Here is a 17,589-nt window from a genome sequence, read left to right as displayed (position 1 = left end):
CATATCTAAACTGACTCCTCTTTAAAATTTCTAAATTTTTCTCAAATCCATCCTATTTTCTTCATCTTCACCCTCAGTATCACTTTATTCCAAGGCATCATGGCCATTTCTCACCTGGACAAGTGCAATCACCTATTAACAGCCTTTGATCCCCTCCATTCCACTCTCCGCCTTGCAACCAGAGTGGTCTTGTAAAAATGCACAGATCATGGAGCCACCTCTGATTACACACTTCAAGGGCACTCCAACTCTCAGGATAAAGATAGAAGTTCCTTGCCATGGTTGACATGGTCTACCCCAAGGAGCTTTCCACTCACATCTTCAACCAAGTTCCCCATTGTTTCTACACCATGACCTTTGCTCATGCTATTCCCTCTGCCTGGAAGGTTCTGGAAGGTTCCAGGTTCTTCCCTTCCCTGTTCATCTAGATATTTCAACTTTGCTCTCTGAGATTGTGAAAACTTCCTAGGGAAAAGTTCTCAGAGTATTATGTACATCTCCTTCGTGGTTCTTGTTAAGATTACAAATTTGAATTTATTCCTGTGATTTGACTAATGTCTGTATTAGTCTGTTCTCATGCTGCTAATAAAGACATACCCAAGACCGGGTAATTTATATAGGAAAGAGGTTTAATTGACCCATAGTTCTTCAGGGCTGAGGAGGCCTCAGGAAACTGACAATCATGGTGGAAGGGGAGGCAAACACATCCTTCTTCACATGGTGGCAGGAAGGAAAAATGCCTAGCAAAAGAGAAAAAATCCCTTATAAAACCATCAGATATCCTGAAAACTCATTTATTACCATGAGAACAGAAGCATGGGGGCATGAGAACGCCCCAATTTGGGTGGTGGCACAGCCAAACCGTATCAATCTCCATTTCCTACAAGAAGCACAAACTTAGGAAGGCAGTTGTAACCATGAAACCTAGAACAGTGGCTCTCTTGCAGCAAAAGCTGAATAAATACTTTTAGATTGGATGGATGAATCTCATATCTAGTCCTCCAAGTGTCTCCTTAGCCTTAGAACTCAGCCAGCTTTTTCCCCTGGTGAGACAGACACAGAGGAATTAGAGAAAGAATTCATATCCATGATCAGGTCTGTGTGTTATCAGGAAACTGAGCACCATATGGCCTGATGGACTGTGTACCTCAGAATATGTGCCTCCAAATTTTTTTATTAGATGAGTAATGACTGCAGTCACCAAAACTTAAGCTTTCAAATGGTCGAACCTACCAAGTCCCTGCAAGGGTCAGGGGTCTCTAAGTGGACAGGGGTGTTTAGACCACACCCCTTCCACTAAACATTTTGCTTCCCTTGAGAACCAGAGGGAAAAGATAATGGGGACTTTCTTCAGCCGTGACATCACCATACCTGATATTTTCCTTTCTATCCCAGAAGAGTACAATATCTCAGATTCCTCATCCACACAATGAGAATACTAAAAACCTATCAACAGTAATTTATTGTACATTTAAAAATAACTAAAAGTATAATTGGATTGTTGTTACACGAAGAAAGGATAAATGCTTGAGGTGACAGATACCCCATTTATCCTGATGTGATTATGACACATTGTATGATTGTATCAAAATATCTCATGTACCCCACAAACATATAAAACTACTATGTACCCGCAAATATTAAACATTAAAAAAATTTAAAATAAAAGCCTATCTCATTGGACTGTAGAAAGTATCAAGTGAGATAACCTGGTTCCAATGTACCTGGTACTGAGTAACTAAGTGCTGAATTAATTTTTTTTCTCTCTCTTCCCAGGAGGAATGAAATAGAAAAAATAAAGCTGAAGGATATTTCATTCATGTTCAACTAGAAATCCAATATAGTTTTAGGCAAACTATACTTTCCCTTGCAACTGTACTTCCTTACGTACATGTAAGTGGGAAAGAATAAATGTGACAAACAAAATATCACTCCTGATTTCACAATCTAAACAAAACACTGCCTCTTTCTAGGTTTATGTTTTTTGTTTTTTGTTTGTTTTTTGGCATAAGGTTGGGGTGTATGCTTCTTGACGTATCTACATAATGAGGAATACAAATCTTTATATCTTTTATCAGTAACTATTCATAGTTTAATTGTGTAAATTTTAAAATATCACACTTTTATAATCTTGAACATACTTGTGCATATTTTTTCTACATTTCTGATTATACTAGTAAGCATTTAACACATAATGTGAACCAGGCACCATGCTTAGTCCTGAGAATTTAGAAATACAAATATTTGATCTCTGTCCTGAGAGTTCTTAGTCCAGGAGAGGAGACAGAAGAGTGGAAACAAAATCACAAGAAGAATGTGTGAGTTTACAGAGAAAACTGCCAGGCACTGTCTGAGTCAAGGAAGGGTGCCCACCTCTGACTAGGAGTAATGAGTCAGAAAAAAAAAAAATGTTTTTGAAGATGTACTGTACGAATTGACCAGGTGAGTATTGATCCTTACTCCTAAGCCTTCCATTTTGGCAGCTTCCCCTAGCTTTCACCTTGAATTTTTCTTCAGACCAAGTACACCCTGATAACCTTGGATTTGATGTCCCTTTCTCTGTTATCAATGGCTGAGCCTGCTCTGCCCCTAAGTGTCTTCTATTCCTAATCATATTGTTGCTCTGTCCTCTGAGCCATCAGACTTCAATCCAGTCCTATTTGTGACTTTGCTACCATAGCAATAGTCAGTGGGGTTTCGGTAAAGGTTTAGCAACCCCCCACCCGAACAAACAGTCTTTGCTAATTTTCATGATGTAAAGACTAACTCTATGACTGACTTCAAGTTACCAACATCATGTCACTGAACACAGAATTGGGAAGAGACGTGCAGTAGCGTATTATGTCATATTTCTACCACATAGATACAATGGACATAAAATAATGTTAAAAGCATAGATACTAATAAAATGCAGTAAAATAATTAGAAGTAATCTTCTTGGAGTATTTATTACCTTTGTTTTTAATATAACTGATTTAATCACAAATTTACATAATTTAGTTTTAAATTGTGGTTCTGTTTAGAAATATGCTCACAAAATTATTGATTAGTTCTTGAAAAATAGTCTCTGGAGCATCTATGTGAACTATCAGGTTGGTGCAAAAGTAATTGTGGTTTTTGCATTTTTTTAATGGCAAAAACCGCAATTACTTTTGCACCAACCTAATACTTTTAGCTCACAACTGGCTATGAACCAGTGACATGAATTTGTCCTGCCTACTTCTCCAGAATCAGTTTATATCTCTCTCCTTTTCACTCTCTTTACCCCCACCACAACTGGCTTATGTATGCTACTCAAAAAAAGTCCCATTTACTCATACATTAGAGATTTTGTATAGGTGTTTCCTCTACCAGAAATCCCTTCCCCCAGCTCTTTGCATTTGGAGCCTTTCTATCACTCAGTTCTCAGCTCAAATATCATCTTGTTGAATAGATTTTCCCTCAGCACCCAACTTAAACCAGTATCCCCATATAGTCTCTTACCTCTTTTTAAAACTCAATGTCTTCTTGGTCACTGTAAGTATTGAGTTTATCTTGTCTTTTGTGACTATTTGTTTAATGTTCATGTTTCCTAATAGGATGTGAAATCACTTTGAGTAGTAACCTTGACTGTCCTGTTCATCACAAACAGGGTCTGGCACTTAGTACATCTTCAACAAACATTTGTTGAATAAATGTGTGCATGAATGACAGCACTCAGTGATCTCACTCTGATGTTGCCGAGAAGGGATGATAATGCAATGGCTTCAGAGTCTTGAGATCATACATATAATGTATATTATATATATATTGATTTGTACTTAAACTTTGATCAAATGCACTTGATTTACTAATTGACTTTATTATGACTCAACGTAAAGGCTAAATTCTGCTAAGAATTCCTGGAATAGCCTGCCTGAAATCTTATTTTAATGAAAACCATGACTTCATACCTTGATTGCATTGGATTTATGTGGGCTTTGGCTGCTCTTTAGATTTCTGGGTTGTCTGTGAGGGAAAAGTTAGACTAAAAAGAAGGATGCCATGGAAACAAGGTTCTGAAGAAGTTCGTGAGCCATGCTGACTTTTTAGGAAGTTCCCTTAGTGTTTGCAATGAGACATTGCATTTTTCTCTGAAGTCTGATGAAGAAAGAATAGTTTTAGGACAAGTAAATCCATCTTAAATATCATTCCATGTCTCTTAGATTGTTGGGATTATATTTGGTTGTGAGTGACAGAAACTCTAAAAAAAAGAGTTTAAACAAAGTAGAAGTTAATTTTTCTCATAAAATTCTAAGTCAGCAGTCTAAGGCTGCTGAAGTGATGCTTTATGGTATCAATAACCACTAATGCATCTTCTATCTTGAACCTTTCCTCCTTTGCCCTGAAAAACATGGCTCCATTCCTAAATTTACCTTATAATTCAGTATGGCTGCTCCTGCTCCAGTCAGCATTTTTCCAGCCTGCAAGAAGGAGAAAATGGAAAGAGAAGGGTATGCCTCCTCTATGGGCAATACTTAGGCATTGCACAGACTACTTCTCCTTGCATTTCTTTTGTCAAATATTAGACCTGGAGTTACACTCAGCTGAAAGAAAGGCTGGGAAAGGCAGTTTTTATTCTATAAAGGATTGGGGATAACTAACCTTGAGTTTCTATTTCCATGAGAAAAAAGGAAAGAAAATGGAGAACCTAGCTGTATATGCCACAGCTCCCTTTTTTTCATATCAAGTTGCCAAGCAGTTCCTAAACATCAGTGTAACTTCTAGGCAGACTTTCTACACTTTCATAACATTGGCAAATGAGTAAACCAGGGACCCAAATGAATTCACACAGTTTATTGTTCAGGGCACAACAAGCAACATTAGGTCCATGTTTTCATTGATTCTCCTTGTCTCCCAAGTCCATGGGTAATGCAGAGTGGATCCAGGTGGATGCCAAGCGTACAGTTTCACAGCCGAGAATCACTGAGCTTGGGACATTCTGATCCATACAGAAGCTGATGGCAAATTCCTCATCCTCCTCTACAAAGACAGGCATTGTCTTTACCTTGGCATGGAAACAAGTTTTCTTCTGATGAGATGTTGAAGATTTTATCATTATGGAACGTCTTCAGAGATGCAGATGTTCTCTATAATTATTATACGTGTCAAGAAATAATTCTGCTGTCTGACCCAAAGAGACAAACTATCTCTAGCCTCTAAAGGTCTTTGCTGTGCATGTATCCTTGAAAAGGTAGTCCAAGACATGTGGAAATGCCATGGAAATTGTCTCTAACATCCCCATTTCCTAAATTCTGTACAAATGCATAAAACTGGTTAAATATTTAAGGAAATAGCTTAATCTTTAAAAACCCATCAGTCTAGTTGCTGCTAATAGTACATTGAATGTGATTGTTTTGTTTTTGCTGCTTTGGAGTTGGAAACTTTCTATACAGGACATGCTAAGAGATGAAGAATCCCATTTTGTGGGATTAGACTCAATACTCACTGTAAGGATTTATAAGGACAAACCAGAAGACTAAAACAAATGGCTGGAAAGAGAATTTCACTAGAGATGTACCAGTGTGCTGTGACATTTTTCTTTTGCTTCCACTGGAAGGGGAAAAGGGTTCCCTCCTCTTCACCTTATACCAAGTTAGGGAGGTTAAAAAGAACCTACCAGAGAGTTTGGCCTATGTCCTCTGGACTTTGGGGGTGTAGAAACTGCCTAACTCGTGTATAAAGGCAAAAACCTGGATAACTTCTTTGAATATTGAGCATAGACAGAGAAGAAGCTGGACTCCACCACTGGCAGGACAAAGGTATGTTTTTCTTGAAATAGGCTGCACAGGGAAATTACCCCAAAAGAAAATTGATTGTGGGATGGACCTCTTTAAGTCAGGTAGCATTACCTGGACTGTGAGACCATGTTGAAAAGCCTCTGGGAAATCCCCAAGACATGTATAAAATACCCCATTAGAGAAATAATCAGAATTTAGCCATCTTAGGTATAGACAGTTCACAGAAATTACAATAGAAATTACTTTTAAATGTGTATAAACATTGCTCAAAATAAGGTACATTCTAATTTAAACTATAATGTGTTTTTTCCCCCTCCAGAATGGTGAGAATCAAAAATTCTGGTAAGTTCTCATGGATGGTCTATAGGCCACATGTCTGGGTACCTAATATTTATTCTGGTCCCACAGCAATAAATTCATAAGTGTTCTTGGTTCAAGCAGTTTACATTAGCATGAAGAGCTTGAATATGATTAATGAGAAGTTTGTTCAGCCATAAGGGTACCCTGTGCTATATCCTCTTCACCAAACTGTGCAATGTGTGAGTAAGATTAATGTGTTCTGCTGAAACCAAGTGTGTTGTATACAGTCAAGTCTCTGTCCAGAACTGATTTAGTCTCATGCTCATCAGGCTGTGTGTGAAGGGGAAGCTGAGCTTCCATAAGGTCTAGCATCTCTCATTCACGCAGGCATTGTCATCCACAAGTGTGTATGCCCTGCTGAAGATTGCAGGCTGTAAACGTACATCCTGCTTGTTCGTAGGTGATATTGATGACCTTTTGTGCTGTGAATCTTGACTCAGCAGACCTCTTGATTTAATCAAGTGATGTCTGGTCTTTCTGTATATCTGAACTTACTTCTTGACATTGCCCAGTGGTGAAGTATACAATGTCACATTGGGTTGAAAAGTATAGGGAAAGTGGACATTCTTTTATTATGTTGGTAAAGTGTAAGTTGGTAAAACTCATATGGATTGATAGACTATACATAACTGTTTAACGGAGACAGTCCAATTTATATCTGTTTTTTTTTTCAGTGTAATTATAACTAGTACCTCATTTCACTATCAAAACATTCCCACATGGATAATAAATTATATGGTCATCCTTTAAAGGGTAATTTGTCAATATGTACTAAAATGATAAATTCTCATATCCTTTGACACATAAATTCAACTTAAGGTATTATTTCACATAGATATCTTCTGACATATATGTAAAATGATACATACAAAGTTCTTCATTAGAGCATTATTTGTAATGTGAAAGATTAGAAACAACATAAATGTTAATACTTACCAACAGAGTACTGATGAAATAAATTATGATAATCCACATAAAAATACAATGGAGCCATTACAAAAGAATAAAGAAGGTCTTCATGTAGTAAGCAGGGTGACCTCAAGATATATCATTAAGTTTAAAGTTTAAAATGGCAAGATTTACAGCCGGGCACAGTGACTCACACCTGTAATCCCAGCACTTTGGGAGGCCGAGGTGGGTGGATCATGAGTTCAGGAGATTGAGACCATCCTGGCCAACATGGCGAAACCCTGTCTCTACTAAAATACAAAAAATTAGCTGGGCATGGTGGTGTGCACCTGTAGTCCCAGCTACTAAGGATGCTGAGATGGGGGAATCACTTGAACTTGGGAGGCAGAGGTTGCAGTGAGCCGAGATCGCACCACTGTATTCCAGCCTGCCGACAGAGCGAGACTTCATCTCAAAAAAAAAAAAAGGCAGGAGTTAGAATCATGTATGGTACACTACTATTTGTGTAAGAAAAGGAGGGAAGGAATATATGCACATACACTATCATAATTATTTGCTTAAAAATCTCTAGAAGAAACTGACAACATTGGTTACTTTTGGAGAAGAGAATCAAGTGCCTAATGAACAGGGGAATGTAAAATAATTTTCACTAGGTTTTACATTTTGATGTTTGAGCCATATGAGTGCTCACCTTCTCAAAAATAAATGAAAGAAAAATGATATCTAAAAGGAAGAAATTATATAACTTGGAGATAATAAAACTTGGAGTAAAAAAATAAAAATATAGCAAAAAAATAAAAATACAAGGAATAACTTTCAAATCACAGAAAGGAAATTTGACCTATATATCTAGCAGAAAGTTAAAATAGGCTGCATGGTGAGATAATCCCAAAAAACAATTGACTGAGGGTGGACCTCTTTAAGTCAGGTGGTATTACCTGGACTGTGGGACCATGTTGAAAAGCCTCTAAGAAATCCCCAAGGCTTGTACAGGTAGATCTACAATGCAGGTAGATTAAAGATCTAGATATGAAAGATCTAGATGATAGGGAGAAGAGCACCTCTTTGGAACTTTGGGATGGGGAAGGACTTCTTAAACAATACTCTATACTACAAACCACAACAGTTTTTTAAAGGATGGACTTATTATTTCAAAATTACTTGTTTTATTGTTTAATCACGGAAGGACACCAGTTGACAGTTAAGTGACAGTGATTGGGAGGCAATGTGTTCAGTGACTGAGCTAATATTTGGACCATAGAAATTATTGCAGCAAATCTATAAGACAGGAATCCTAGTAGAAAATGGGCAGAGAATATGATGATAAACTATTCACAGCATGGGAAATCTAAGAGGTATAAATACATAAAGGATGCTCAGACTCATTAGTTATGAGAGAAATTAAAATTAAAAAAAAAAACACACCAGCTCTAGCTGATCAGGTTGGCAAAAATTCTGACCTTTGGAGAACACCACATATTAGATATATCCAGCAATAGGAACTCTTTTGCCTTCGGGTGGACATAGAGACTGGTCCAAGTCACTCTAAAGGGCAATCTGGCAGCACTTCGTGAAAGAGTGTATGTTCCCTGTGATTCATAATAACCCCACTCTTATATCCCAGAAAACTTCTACCCCAGGCCTATAAAGGAAGAAATATAAGGAAATGCATCACAGTATTGTTTGGAGTGGTGAAAAATTAGAAACGGCTTAGGTATCCATAACTGGAAAATAAAGAAGTCAAATGTGGCAGATACACACTGGGATATTCTGAATCAATTAGAAAAGCAAAGAACTAGATAAATATTCAGCAGCATGGCTAGATCCTAAGAACACAGTTGAAAGAAAAAAGAAACTATGAAATCTACAGTACATCCATAGATTATAGTACATCTGTAATGCCACATCACATATCCATGAAAAATAGACGAAAGATATGCACAAACATTTCTATGTATTTTACAAGTTCAAGGCCAAATGTCATATTAGAGAAGTTGCCTCTGGGGAAAGGCAATGAGAGTGAAGAATTATGATAAAAGAGAACGAATAAAACAACAAGAGATAGGTCATGTAGGTTTTGTTTCTGTGCCATGAACTCATGGATTATGATTAACTCAACCTTCTGCACATGAAGATAAACAAGAAAGAACTGATAAACCTGCAATGGTTGGGTAATCTTCAACTTCCAAATCAGTGAAGGTCAGCTCTAAGTTTGCCAAGTACACAACTTCTCATCTTGCGACATGTTGCCCACCTCTATGCAGTCTTAAAAAAATACCTCAGTGGTCTACTGATTTGACTGTGGATGCTTCTTCTAGATGTGCCATTTTTTTCCTCAATTTCCTTAGTATCCAGCCCTACCCTCATTATAGCAACACACTGCATTCCATCCAAATTGAACAAAAAGCTTAAAAATCATCTGCAAGTTTATTGCACAAGCAATCTCTTATCTTAGTGCATAAGTAAATGTTTCCTTTTTGTCAGAATAATTTTTTTAAAAGAAGTGATTAGATTTTCTTCTCTGAGTTAGCAGACGATTAAGTGTGATTTCCTCTCAACCTAGATTTGGGGCATTTTTATGTGAGATAGGATTAAAAATTCCATTTTTGTACAACCATTTAGAGAAGAGTTTGGCAGTTCCTCAAAAAAACTAAAAGTAGAGCTACTGTATGATCCAGCGATTCCACTCCTGGGTATATACCCATAAGAAGGGAAATCAGTATATCGAGGAGATGTCTGCTCTCTTATGTTTGTTGCAGCACTATTCACAATAGCCAAGATTTGGAAGCAACCCAAGTATCAATCAACATGGGTTTAAAAAAAATGACGTACTTTTATACACAATGGAGTACTATTCAGCCATAAAAAAGAATGAGATCCTGTCATTTGTAATAACATGCACAGAACTGGAGGTCATTATGTCAAATGAAATAAGCCAGGCACAGAAAGCCAAACATCGCATGTTCTCACTCATATATGGGGTCTAAAAATCAAAACAATTTGATTAATGGGGCTAGAGAGTAGAGGGATAATTACCAGAGGTGGGGAAGGGTAGTGAGGGCCCGGAGGCGAGGTGGAGATGGTTAACAGGTACAAAAAAATATAGAAAGAATGAATAAGACCTAGTATTTGGTAGTACAACAGGGTGAATATAGTGAAAATAATTGAATTATACATTTAAAAATACCTGAAAGAGTATAATTGGGTTGTTTGCAACACAAAAGATAAATGCTTGAGGGGATGGATGCCCCATTTTCAATGATGTGATTATTACACATTACATGCCTGTATCAAAATGTCACACATACCCCATAAATGCATACATCTACTAAGTTCCCACAAAAATTAAAAATCAGAAAAAAGAATTGCATTTTCAGCTGTTATGGGGAGAAGAAAGAAAAGCTATCATTTTGTTGCCCTAAAAATTATGTTGTCCTCATTTCAAACAGGAAAGAAAAAGTATTTGAGAGCCAGTGCAGTGGCTTGGTGTTGGGCGAAATATAGATTGAATTTGGGCCATTCGTTTAAACTTCCTGGGCCTCAGTTTCTTGCCTATTAAGAGGGAGTGCATAGTTCATGGGATTGTTGAGAGGAAGAAGTGAAACCATGCATGTGGAGAGCCTGGCACAGTGTCTAAGACAGAGTGTGTATGCAAATAAGTAGATAACATTGTTTGCTTTTCTTTATTGCATGCCTGTAATATTTTTGGAGCTGTCACATTCATTGCCCTCAAGTAGCATCAAGAGATGAAATGAAGTTTGTAAGAAAACCCGGAGGCTGAGGAATACAACATGTTTTATGTCTTCTACATTGAAAAATACTGGAGTCAGATAAAGAATACATTCTCCTGAGGATGGAAATCAAGATCTTGGCCTTCAATATTTAACAACATTGATCTTCCAACTTACTATGGGAAATATTCATCAGGCCCCTAAGTGTTCCTTTTGGACAGAAATTACACTTGTTATATCTGTATTCTTAGCAGACAGTAGAAAGTCTGGTACATCATAGAGGCTTAAGGAATCCTAAATATCCCTTAAAATTCTCATTTTAAAGACCAAAAAAAAAAAAAAAAAAAGAAAAAGAAAGAAAGAAAGAAAGAAAAAACAAGCATGGACTTGACCAAATCAGTGGTAGAACCAAGAGTTAAACCACTTGTTTTGAATCCTAAACCTGAATTTTTATTATTTTTGTTTATTTATTTATTTATTTATTTATTTATTTATTTATTTTGTCAGATGCTTGGTCAAAGAACAGTGGGAGGAGAGGGACGGGTTTCCAGCAACCTTTATTATTGGCTTACTTTCTTACAGCCCATTAATTTCTCTTGGGAAAATATTAAGCAGGCACTCAAGGCTTGAGGCCACTGAGTTTTTACATCCTTTCTGAACCTCTGAACCTGCTTTCCAGTATTCTTTTATACTTTGTTTTACCTGCTGGTCACTAATGCCTCACCTCAGTCTTCTCCTCTAAAAGTGTGGTTAATGACATCTTTCTGACTATCTGAAGACCACTGGCCAAAACCCACCAGCTCACTCATATACTATTCCCCTACTTTACTTTCTTCAAAAGACTTAGCCCTGCCTAAACTTATTTATATGTTTATTTTCTGCCCACCAGAATGGCAGCATGGCTGGGGAGGCAGAGTCTGTTTTGTTCATTGCTGTATTCCCAAAGACTAGAACACCACCAAGCACACAGTATAGGTCTCAGTAGTTATTTGTTGTCAAATTTATGTGGACATGCTTTTAAACAATATCTTCCATTTACTGAGTGTTTATGTGGAAGAACTGCACTAAATTTTAATGCATTTCTTTATTCCTATTCTTAAAACTTTCCAGCAAGGTGGCTCTACCACCCTCTTTTCTGAGCTTCAGGAGCAGTTATGCGAACAGCTGGAGAATACCAGGCTGGATTTAAACCCAGATGGCTCTTACATTTGCTCTTTACCTGCTGTTCTCAGCGTTCACGTGACCTCTAGCTGTAGTTTTCTGAAGTCAGCGCACAGCAAGGCACTGTGCTTAGAGGTTAACAGAAGGGAAAACAACCACAAAAATCTAAATGAGAATCCTGACTGTTTCAGCTGGGGGTAAGGGGGGCGGATTATTCATATAATTGTTATACCAGACGGTCGCAAGCTTATTCCAATTGCAGAGAACCCGCTTCCCAGGCTTCCGAGAGTCCCGGAAGTGCCTAAACCTTCTGGGGCTTGGGTGGCCGGTCGCTGCCTGGTGTCTTCCCATTACCCAGGGCGGGCAGCCAAGTGGTGCCTCCCGCATCCCCCACACTTTCCCTTAGCCCTTCCCCTCCGGCCTGTCCTGGGCAGGTGACCTGGAGCATCGGGCAGGCTGCCCTGGCCTCCTGCGTCAGGACAACGCCCACGAGGGGCGTTACTGTGCGGAGATGCACTGCGCAAGAGACACCCTTTGTAACTCTCGTCTCCTCCCTAATGCGAGGTTAAAACCTTCAACCCCACGTGCTGTTTGCAAACCTGTCTGTACCTGAGGCCCTAAAGAGCCAGAGACCTCACTCCCGGGGAGCCAGCATGTCCACTGCGGTCCTGGAAAACCCAGGCTTGGTCAGGAAACTCTCTGACTTTGGACAGGTGAGCCACGGCAGCCTGAGCTGCTCAGGTAGGGGAATTTGGGCCTCCAGAGAAAGAGGTCTGAAGACTGCTGGTGCTTCCTGGTTTCCTAAGCTCAGTAAGAAGTCTGAATTCTTTGGAAGCAGATGGGAATGTCCAGGAAGTCAACAGACAAATGTCCTCAACAATTGTTTCTAAGTGGGAGAACATCTGTCCTGGGTGACTTTCACAGGGATGAGTGACCATTGCTTTAGGGGGTTGGGGATCTGGCCTCCAGAACTGCCACCAATTAGTTGTGTGTCTTTGGACAAGTTACTGTCCCTCTCTGTTGTCTGTTTACTTTTCTGTACACTGAAGGGGCTGGTCCCTAATGATCTGAGGTGGGATGTGGAGTCCTTCTAGATTTCTTTTGTAATATTTATAAAGTGCTCTCAGCCAGGTGTCAAAATGGCAAAATTGTGAGTAAGTATCCTCCTTTCATTATGGGAAGAAGATGAGGCATGAAGAGAATTCAGACAGAAACTTACTCAGACCAGGGAGGCAGAAACTAAGCAGAGAGGAAAATGACCAAGAGTTAGCCCTGGGCATGGAATGTGAAAGAACCCTAAATGTGACTTGGAAATAATGCCCAAGGTATATTCCATTCTCCAGGATTTGTTGGCATTTTCTTGAGGTGAAGAATTGCAGAATACATTCTCTAATGTGACCTATATATCTACCCATGGCAAGAAGTCTACTCCTGGACTCTGAGATTCAGTCATAAAGCTAGACCCGGGAAGCAATGTGAGTCTGTAGCGCTCTGTCATCTGTAGGATTAGGGAGAAGAGTTGTCAGTAGAGAACAGGGAGGCTGAAGAGAAAAGAATGGTTGATGTTAACGTTAATATAACTAGAAAGACTGCCCAACTTTGGACTGATTTTTTTTTTTTTGAATCTTTAAAAAAAAAAAAACTTCTTATGAAAATGGTGCATGGCTCTTAGGAGATAGAACTTATTGTACAGAGGAACAGTGTGAGAGTCAGAGTGATCCCAGAACAGGTCCTGGCTCCATCCTCCACGTAGTTTTGTTGCTGCTGGCAATAGGGTCCCCACAACTGTAGGAAGCGGTTAGGGGCAGCGATCTCATCAGGAAAGGATGGGGGTTTAAAGTTCTTTATAGAGCACTTAGAAGATTGAGAATCCACAAATTGTATTAATAACAAACAAATAGTGTCTTGTTATATAGTAAATGTGAATTTGCAGACACATTTAGGGAAAAGTTATGATTCAAAAAAATAGGCTGCATATTTATCAATGGTTCTAAAATTTTCTATGGTTAAGAATCACCCGGGATGGTTTTGAAATGGCAGTTTCTAAGACAACCTGATTTAATAGGTTGAGGTAAAGCCCAGGGAACTGCATTATAAGCTGTTAGCAGTGGTATTGACTAACTCTATGGTGACTGGACCAGAGTAAATCTTTTACTTCGCAAGAAACAGAGGACTAAATTCCCATATTATGTCCATAGCAAAGGGAACTATATAGAACAATTGATAATTTGGAGCTGGAGTTCTTGACCAGCCTCCACTACCTATGTGGCTTCAGGTGAGTTACTTTCTCCCTTTGGCTCTAAGTTTTCCCCACCTGTAATGTGAGGGAGTTTAACTAGATGAGCACTAAGGACAAATCAATTTCTGTTGGTTAATTATTATAAAGTACCATGCGGGCATCAAATGTCAAGTGGAAAGCATAGATAAAGAAGTGATTGTGCACCTGGGCTGAGGGGCACAAACATTTCCCAAGAGAAGTGAGATCCAAAAGAGCCTTTAAGGAAGGTGAGATCTTGGAAAGGGAAATTTGGTGATTACTCTAATGAGGAGCTAAAAAGGCAAGAAAGAAAGCAGCTTGGCTGGAAAGGAGGTTCTGTAGTAGGCCTCCAGATATAAGGTACCCCAGAAACTGCCAAACATCAGCAAGAAGCCATGGGGAGGGAGCGTTTGAGGGATTCTAAGTAGAAGAAGGACACGAGGAAAAATGTCAGGCTGGATCCATGCAGGCCACTAAGAAATGGATTCAGGTGATGGCAGTGGGAACGAAGAAAGGACCTGATGCCCAGAGGCATTTCTGGAGAAGACGAGATCAGACTTGTGATTGGCTGAACACACACTGGAGTGGGGTGGGGATTGGGAGGTGACTCAGCTTTAGCCCAGGTACATTCAAGTCTGAATTGCCCTAGTCAAAGGTAGCACCTGTTGACGTGTATCAGAAATATCTTACTTTTCTTGGAAGCCAACAGGAGAAAAGTGTTGCCAAGTGAACTAGAAACAGGAATATCTTTTGTCATTTCACAGACACTGGAAAGAAGACTCAGTGTTCTTTGGTAGGAAGAAGACTGAAGTCAAAGAGTCATCTGTACCTTTCTGGCAGGGTTTAAAAGGGGGAAGGGGAATAGAGGCTGCAAGAGATTGTGATTCATGGACAGTATGCAGAGATCACATGACCTGGTTTCAGATCCTGGCTCCACTGCTAACTGTGTAATATAGGCAAGTTACTTAACCTCTCTAAGCCTTAATTTTGTCATCAATAAAAGGAGGCACTTGGTGCCTAATAAAACCTACCTCTTAGGTTGTTGCCAGAATTACATGAGATAATCCAAATCAAGTGATTATTATAATACCCGGAAATTATAGGCTCTAAATAAATGGGGTATTAAGCAGTTTTTTAGAAAGATAACATCACGATCAAAATAGGGATATTTAACGGTTTAGTCTTCCATTTCATTTGAAGCTCCCTATAATCACTCTTGCTGAAAAATTTGTTTTTTCCCTCATACCTCAGTTTCATGGGGATGTTTTGGCAAAACTCTGCATTTTCTGAGTTGAAAGAATTTTTTGCTAAGGGTCATCAGTATTCATGAATTCTGAGCTTGTTATTCTGAGTCACTAAGAGTTTCCTAACACAGCCTTCTCTCATTGAGATGATGTAACATCCATTCCATTAATTTCATTAACTTGCTTACAAGAGAGTAATTGTTCTGCAAATTTGTTTCTTCTCAGTTTTAGATACCTGCTGTTTATTGTGGGCACACATAGAATTTTATGTATTATTTTTAAACTTAGGCTAATGTTTTAGCAAACTCTGGAATGTCAGTCCTAACCCCAACCTTGGTTTTCTGTCACGTGCACATAGTAAGTGCTAGATCCTGGACATTCTTTTAGATTTAGTTTAAGACTAAGTTTATTTTCTAATGGATTATTTGTATACTTTCATGGATTTTGTGGCTCTTTTTCAACAATTGGATATCTCAGATCTCAGCATATGGGAGCAAGTTAATGCATCCCGAGATCTTTGCCAAAGGTCAAGAGGTCATTTTTGTGTGTTTATAATATTTTCATCATTTTTATATATTTCTCAAAATTCTTTTTAAACTGTTCTTTTCCTTTTTTCATCATCTGAATACTGTTTTGACAGAGCTTGTTATTAGCATGCTTTTACAGATAGAAAACGAAGAAAGCTGAGTGATTTGCCCAAAGTAGTCCACCTGGAAAATGAAAGAGAGAGGATTCCAATCTAGGTCTTAGGACTCAAAAGCCTGTGTATGTTCCATTTTTAGTACTTTTCACACTGTATTTCTCAATATCTTTCTGGGACATTTTATAAACCATATTATATCACCTCTAAGGATCTTTCAGTTTGTTATATATGTGTCTATTAAATTAGATTGTGAGCTCCTAAAAGATAGAGCATTGTCTTACTCATCTTTAAATTTCTCAGAGCCCAAATAGTGTCTGGAACCTAGTAGGTGCTCATTAAAAGTATCGAATTTACAGGATTGAATGGTTACATCAATGAATAATTGAAGCTTCCTTAAATTGATAACTGACTCAGTGGCATCATTGATCATTTAATTGCCTTGGACTTACTTATTTTCCACCACACTACATATTTCTGTATGAAATATATATAGCTCGTTGTATTGCAAGATTTAACTAGAAGAAAGAGTTCATGTTTGCTTTGTCCATGGAGGTTTAATAGGAATGAATTGCTAAACTGTGGAAAATATTTTAACCAAATGCATCTTATCCTGTAGGAAACAAGCTATATTGAAGACAACGCCAATCAAAATGGTGCCATATCACTGATCTTCTCACTCAAAGAAGAAGTTGGTGCATTGGCCAAAGTATTGCGCTTATTTGAGGTCAGTGCTACATTCATGTTTGTCTTGGATAATGTCGTAGCAAACTTCCATGTTATTTTCTAGTTAGATGCAATGAAAAGAACACAGGATCTGGAACAGGCAGATTTGAATTTCAGCTCAGGTTCTTACATTAACCAACTGTGTGACCTTAGCTAAGTCATTCAATCTGTCTGAGCTTCAGTTTTCCATTCATAATATAGTGCTGATAATATGTGCCTTGTCAGCTTCAACAGGAACTTTGTGATGAAATAATGTGTTTTGTAAAATGCCTAATCACATGTGTGATTAACTATAATCATATGTGACACATGTGATTACATTTCACATAACATGTAATCACATGTGTCACATACGATTACAGTTAAAGACTAGACAAAAACGAGAAATACATATTAATTCTTTTATTCGCTAAATTAATATTGATTGTCTTCTATGTGTAGGTATAAAATAATATGCAAGACACTGTTCCTTGCTTCAAGCAGCTTAACGCAAAACTATGTTTTAGAAAATAGCTAATGTTCTTCAAGACATTGGTAAATGTTTTATGATTAAAGTGGTTCCATAATTAATAAACTTGGGAAACTTGGGCATATTATTTTACCTGATTTCTTTATTATAGAACTTTTAGAGTCTCTAAAACTAATTATACTAAGTCGTTTAAAGAGAGAAATGTATATATTATTTTCCAAACTTACTTGACTGTGGATCCTTTTTTATTTTAAGAACATTTATTAACATCTTGGAACAGAGTTTAGGAAATATTGATTTGGGTGTTTGCTGGGCAGCCAAACTTCACAGAAT

At 38.2% G+C, this 17,589-nt stretch overlaps 1 protein-coding gene across 1 annotated transcript in view; it reads left to right on the top strand.

The window, feature by feature from the left end:
* The first annotated feature begins 12,341 nt into the window (after nt 1–12,341).
* The window catches only part of PAH (phenylalanine hydroxylase), a 72,774-nt gene continuing 67,526 nt past the window's right edge, over nt 12,342–17,589 (top strand). Inside the window, exons 1-2 of the mRNA XM_001094859.5 lie at nt 12,342–12,633; nt 16,681–16,788. Of these exons, the coding sequence (XP_001094859.1) occupies nt 12,574–12,633; nt 16,681–16,788 (168 nt within the window). The 5' untranslated portion in view covers nt 12,342–12,573. The remainder of the gene's footprint in view (nt 12,634–16,680; nt 16,789–17,589) is intronic.

Source organism: Macaca mulatta, chromosome 11, assembly GCF_049350105.2.
Source record: "Macaca mulatta isolate MMU2019108-1 chromosome 11, T2T-MMU8v2.0, whole genome shotgun sequence".
NCBI classification, from domain to species: domain Eukaryota; kingdom Metazoa; phylum Chordata; class Mammalia; order Primates; family Cercopithecidae; genus Macaca; species Macaca mulatta.
This window is presented reverse-complemented; position numbering and strand designations above follow the sequence as displayed.